The following is a 6,711-nucleotide window of genomic DNA, read 5'->3' as shown; positions in this document are numbered from 1 at the left end:
GATAATGTTTGTGAAGCGTTGTATCCAACAATTAAAAACATACAACAATATCAAAATCATAGAGATGAGGATAGGGTTTGAGAAGAAAAAGATAGAGAGAGAAGTGAGAGAACCGACTTTCATTTCTACTCTGTAAAATGAATCGAATAGTCTAGAAATTCTGTTACAATATCTATATATATATATACAATGGGCCTAACCCGGATCCTTTAGCCAACTAATCTGTACATTAAATAAAGGAAGCCCAAGTTATGTTTTGTGTTTGGGCCTAGACGCTAAGTAGTCCTTCATCTCANNAACCCCCCCCCCCCCCCCCAAGTTGAAGGGGGTGAACACCTTCAACTTGGCTAAGTGTTGCTGGTGAGGAGGACCAGGCTAAGGCTTAGTCAGAATATCAGCAGGCTGCTTGGCAGTGGAAATGTGGGATAGAGAAATCAACCCCTCTAAGAGCTTTATCCAAATGAAATGGAAATCCACCTCTATGTGCTTAGTATGCTCATGAAAAACTGGATTCTTGGCGATATGGATGGCTGCCTTGCTGTCACAAAACACAAAAACAGGAAGAGAAGCAGGCACACAAATATCAGTAAGTAAGCGAGTTAACCATGTTAATTCAGCAACCACTTTGATCAATGCACGATACTCTGCCTCAGCAGAAGACAAAGAAACAATAGGTTGTTTCTTAGACTTCAACCCAATTAAACTATCACCCAAGAAAATACAGAAACCAGTCACGGATTTTCGTGTATCTGCACAGGCAGTCCTGTCACTATCAGAGTAAGCAGTCAAAGAAAAATCAGAAACTGAGGAGTAGAACAAGCCAAGGTCAACAGTCCCCTTTAGGTATCTTAAGACATGTAGAGCAGCTGTCATGTGAGCCACACGAGGAGATTGATTAAATTGACTAAGGTGTTGCACTGAAAAACACAAATCTGGTCTTGTGTGAGTAAGAAATAGCAATTTACCAATTAAACTTCTGAAATCTGCTGCATTAGGAAGTAAATCTCCAGAACCTGCTTGCAATTTGAGATTCAAATCCAATGGACAAACTACAGAACTAACATCTGAGCAATCATAATCTTTGAGTAAGTCAAGGATAAACTTCCTCTGATATTTAAGAGTACACTACCAGGAAAGTAGCTAATTTCAATTCCCAGAAAATAGTGCAAAGGTCCTAGGTCCTTAATCTTAAATTCAGCATCCAAAAACAGTTTAAGAGCAGCAATTTCATGTATGTCATCCCCAGTGAGGATTATGTCATCCGCATAAATAGCCAATATTACCAAATTGACAGTCATACCTTTAACAAATAAGGAGTAATTATTAATGGAGTGAGTATGCCCTCTTGTGCATAGAGCTTGGGACAACTTGGCATACCATTGCTTAGAAACTTGGCGCAATCCATAGAGAGATTTCTGTACTTTACAAGCTAAAGGGGCAAAAGTGGAACCAAACACACTAGAAACTGAAAGGCCAAGAGGAATTTTCATGTAGACCTCTGCATCAAGGTCACCATGAAGAAAGGCATTGTTGACATCCAATTGGAATAAAGACCATTGTTTCTTGACAACAACAACTATTAAACAATTGACAGTAGACATTTTAACCATAGGAGAGAAAGTCTCATTGAAATCTATCCCTTCCACCTGAGTATCTCCCCTAACAACTAGTCTTGCCTTGTATCTCTCAACACTCCCATCAGCCCTATTTTTACTTTATAGACCCACTTGCACCCAATTGGTTTCTTCCCTTTAGGTAGCTCAATAATGTCCCAAGTGTGATTGGCCTCTAAGGCCTCAAACTCCTTCCTCATAGCTTCTTTCCCAAGCAGGGATGTGTGCATCCTGAGAGTAAGAAGATGGTTCTACTTCTGCATGTGGAAGGAATGCAGTTGCACCAGAAAAGGAAAGGGGAAGTTGAGATACATAATTTTTCAAATGAGAAGGAAGAGAATGATGCCTAATAGATTTTCTAACCACTAGATTATTAGGTAAAACTGGGAAGAAGAAGGCAAGGCAGAAGGAGCAAAATCAAGGACAGGCTGTTGGTGGTCAAGAATAGGAGGCAAAGAAGATGGAGGAGGAGACAGAAGTCAGATGGAGCAGAATCAAGGGGAGAGGAGTCAGCAGAGTAGACGGAGAGGAAGCATCAGGGGAAGAAGAACCAGTAGGTGAAGGAGGAACATTGGTGAAGACAGGTGAATGAAATGAGTGTCATCACAGTACACCAGAGGTTGAGCAGGTGAAGAAGGTGGCAGAGATGTTGAGAAAGGGAAAGTATTCTCATGGAATGCCACATCTCTAGAAATGAAACATTGCTTAGTCTGTATGTTATAGAGTAAATATCCTTTCTTGGAAAAAGGGTATCCAAGAAACACACATGGTGTGGCTCTATGCTTAAACTTATCTCTTTGAGGTATGGAAACAGTAGCATAGCATAAACACCCAAAGGTCCTAAGGTGAGAATAATTTGGAGAAAAACCATACAAAAGTTCAAAAGGTGATTTGTTATTTAGAATTTTGGAAGGTAATCTGTTAATAATGTATGTGGCTATGAGTAAACAGCCGCCCCAGAACCTAATAGGAACATTAGATTGAAACATCAGTGCCCTAGAGGCCTCAAGCAAGGTTCTATGCTTTCTCTCTACCACCTCATTTTGCTGAGGAGTATGAGGGCAGCTAGTTTCGTGAATTATTCCATGATCAGAAAAGAATGAAATAGCAGAGTTACCGCCTCCTAATTCAAGGGCATTATCACTTCTGACCTTTTGAACAGTGACATTAAACTGGGTTTGAATCATTGCAATGAATGCCTTTAGTAAAGGAAAAGCATTACTCCTCACCACATGAGATACGACATTAAGGACATAGACAAATACACGTGCAAGTCTATTATGCCAAAGCACATCTGATTTATTCGTAGCAGCTTTATTGCAAAATGAATTATGTACATGTGTAGCATGTGAAACAGATGAAACATTTACAGGTGAATGATCAGAAACACTATCACACAAAGATGGTAAGCTGCAGATTGTGCTATTTGTAAGTTGTACTTAAGGAGGAGTACGATGAAGCGCATCCTGCGGCACCAGCTTATAAAGTGCATTGTCCAATTTACCAAGTTCTAGAGGCATCTTCAGAGAAGGGCCCTGTAACACACAAGAGTAAGGACGAAACTGGACAATGCAATGCAACTACTCTTAAGCTTTTGACACAGAAATCAGATTATGATGGAAAGAGGGGATGAAGAGTACATTGTGAAGAGTGATAGAGGATGTTAGAGCAAAGGAACCAATGCAACTCACTTTTTCTTTATATCCATAAGGAAGTGAAACAAGTAAAGGTATAGTGAGTGGAGTGATATCAAAGAGAAGTCTTTACTAGCAGTCATGTGATCTGTGGCACCAGAGTCCACAATCCACACAGAACCACAAGAATGTGAAAACATACAAGAAACAGAAGAACTAACTACATTAGTATGCAACAAGGTACCAACAAAATTGGCAGAAGCTGCAAGGTTGGATTGAGGACCAGATTGACCAGAAACAGACACATGGGTTTGTTGCAGCAAGGTTATCAGTTGTGAGTACTGCTCCTTTGTGAGACCAGGCACCAAAGAACCTTGTTCAGGCTGAATTCCACCCATAGGAACAGTAGTCTCATCCACACAGGCATTGGCCACCATCCTTTTGCCTTTAGTGAATTTGAAGTTTGGTGGAAAACCATGGAGTTGTAACATTTCTCAATTAGATGGCCAGGTTTCTTGCAATATTTGCAAAAGAGATTACCTTTTGTCTGATCAAAATTAACTCTCTGATTGTATGACCTTTGAGTAGAAATTGGCTGAGTTTGAGATTTGTTAGAGAAATTCACATTGAAGGATGATGACTCTGAATTAAACTGAGATGTGGGATTGACTTGTCTCTGCCTCTCATCTTGGAGAAGAATGTTGCATACAGTATCAAGAGATGGTAATAGATTCATCATTAAGAGATTACTTCTTACACTTACATATACTTTATTTAATCCCATAAGGAATTGATGTACTTTATCTTCTTCCTCTTCCTTTTGAGTACCAGACTTGGCAGGACAGATACACGAATTTGTATGTTTCTTACGCATCATCTCTAACTCATCCCATAGTTTCTTAAGTTTGTTAAAGTATGAGGCTATATCTAAGGAACCCTGAGAAGTAAATGAAAGTTCCTTCTTAAGTTCAAAGACTTTGGTTCCATTGACAGCACCATATCTACTCTCTAATTGTCTCCATATACTTTCAGCACTTCCAGAATATTGTATAGATTCAGCAATAGTTGGGGTTAAGGAACTGGTTATCCATGATAGTACCATATTATTACATTTGTTCCATTGTTGAAGTTGTGGAGAATTATCAGGTGGTTTAGGACAAGTTCCATCAATGAATGCAATCTTATTTTTGCAGACAAGAAAATCACCATACTCCTTTTCCAACCTCCATAACGAGTACCAGAGAAAGGAACCGACACCAAGCACGACCCAGGAACATCAGAGGAGTGAAGATGGAAAGGACTAGAAGGGTCAGGGGAGTATGTAGAACTGGAAGGAGTAGAACTATCGATTCCCGTCATATTCAATACTCAACATACAACAACAAGTCCCTCAGAGAAAGAACAACAGCCTAATATGAGAAATGACTTGCAGTCTAGAAAAGGATTACTTATGAGAAATAGATCGATATTACCCCCTTCTTCAGCACTAGAAGAAGTTACAGCCTTCACATATCAAAGACAATCAATTTTGAACGAAACCAAACAAGGTATGAACCGCAGCAAACCCTAGTTTGAGAATTCTGAAAATTCACCACCAAAGCTTGGAATCAAGGAGACTTCAGCAACGATTGAACATCCTCCACTTGATTACAGACAGATTCCAGAGAAGGATTACAAAAAATTCAAAAAAAAATGAATTTTTGATGAGAAAATCATCTCACTGATGAGACCACGAAACTCAACCAAATATGGTGAAGAGTAGCACCGGACGAACGAGAATGAAAAGATCTTTCACATCCGTAGCTCTGATACCATGAAAACATACAGCAATATCGAAATCATAGATATGAGATTAGGGTTTGAGAAGAAGAAGATAGAGAGAGAAGTGAGAGAACCGACTTTCATTTCTTCTCTGTAAAATGAATTAAATCGAATAGTCTAGAAATTCTATTACACTATCTATATATATACAATGGGCCTAACCCGGATCCCTTAGCAACTAATCTGTACATTAAATAAAGGAAGCCCAAGTTATGTTTTGTGTTTGGGCCCAAACGCTAAGTAGTCCTTCATCTCAACAACAATACGTATTTCTCAATTTATTAATGATTATAATAAGTACAGTTTAATGCGGTATTTATTTGTCGTTATTTTTTAGTACTTTTAGTTGCAGAATTTTCTTCAAACGGATTCATATCTAATATATCTACATAAAAAAAGTTAATCTGATATATTCCAACAAAGAAGTTCAAATGAACCCACTTCCGCCCCTCAAGCTCCACCCCTACATTCATCATGTTAATTTATTATATTTAAACTAAAATTCCCTCACAAACAAAGCCAATTTGTTTTATTTCCTGAAATGTGAGTAATATTTTGCAACTAGCTAGGGAAGTAGTCTGCTCATGGTGTTTTTCTTTTTCTTTTTCGAGGTTCCGGCTACATTTCCAATCCCCTTCCTACCATGCCTCGTACATAACACTACAATTCCCCTTTTCGAATAAATAAAAAGATGTTATGGTACGGTCAAGTATCTAATAGTAATTAACTATTTAAAAAGAAAAAATATTTAGTAAGTCAGAAGTTGCAAATATTCCTAGTTAGGACACATTTTTGTGAAAGTTGACACCGATGACCCTCCTCCTTTTACAGGAATAATGTGTTGTGTTCCTCCTCTTATTGTCCTTATGAGCCGGGGCGGCCCTTCCATAAAGCAAGTAAAGCAACTGCTTTAGGCCCCACATTTGTGGGGCCCCATTTTATGTTATACTTAATAGGCTATGTATAAGTTTTAAAAAAGGTTCTGTAAAGTGAAACAATTTAATTTATTTCTTTAACAAGTATAGAGAAGAAGGATTTGCAACTGCTATGATTTCTGCCAAGAAAATTGTACTTGAAATTAATATCGAACCCGAATTTCGTAAGAAACGTGTGATATATAGTAAGTAATAATTTGATGAGAATATTGATAGTAAAATCTCAAAATCTTTCGAAGAATCCTTTGGAGTTGATTACTTTATACATAGTAGACAAAGGTATTTTTTCACTTCAAAATAGATTTGAACAATTCGAAGCACATGAAATTTTTTTGGTTTTCCATTTAGCGGTAAAAATTAAGATCACTAGATGATGAAAATTTGAAAAAGTATTGTCTTAATCTTGAATGTTCCTTAAAGCATAATAATCAATTCGATATTGATGGTTTAGATTTATTTGCGGAATTAAAACTATTAAGAAAAATAGTACAATTAGAAGATAACAGTTTAATTGATACACTCGGTCAAATAAAAAGATTTCATTCTTTTTTCAATGCTTATATTGCTTATGGAATAATGTTAATAACTCTTGTTACCATCACTTCAGCAGAAAGAAGTTTTCAAAATTAAAATTGATAAAATCTTACCTAAGATCAACAATGTCTCAAGAAAGGTTAAATGGATTAGCTATATTGTCAATTAAGAAAG

At 37.4% G+C, this 6,711-nt stretch overlaps 1 protein-coding gene across 1 annotated transcript; it reads right to left on the bottom strand.

Moving 5' to 3' along the window:
• On the bottom strand, window positions 376-1,601 carry LOC109231553 (uncharacterized mitochondrial protein AtMg00810-like). Its single transcript, XM_019397214.1, has 2 exons — window positions 1,130-1,601; window positions 376-1,013 (listed from the first exon to the last, which is right to left on the bottom strand). The coding sequence occupies exons 1-2, from the start codon at window positions 1,599-1,601 to the stop codon at window positions 376-378; spliced, it is 1,110 nt and encodes a 369-aa protein (XP_019252759.1).

The sequence above is a fragment of the Nicotiana attenuata genome, chromosome 8 (assembly GCF_001879085.1).
Source record: "Nicotiana attenuata strain UT chromosome 8, NIATTr2, whole genome shotgun sequence".
Taxonomy (NCBI): domain Eukaryota; kingdom Viridiplantae; phylum Streptophyta; class Magnoliopsida; order Solanales; family Solanaceae; genus Nicotiana; species Nicotiana attenuata.
The sequence above is the reverse complement of the archived record's forward strand: the minus strand, read 5'-3'. Positions and strand labels throughout refer to the sequence as shown.

What these genes read in the sequence shown, in the direction of transcription:
- LOC109231553 (XM_019397214.1), bottom strand. Translation starts at nt 1,601, where the DNA reads ATGTCTACTGTCAATTGTTTAATAGTTGTTGTTGTCAAGAAACAATGG. An exon ending in TGAAATTAGCTACTTTCCTG is followed by an intron (nt 1,014 to 1,129) that starts GTAGTGTACTCT and finishes AATTGCAAGCAG; the next exon opens with GTTCTGGAGATTTACTTCCT.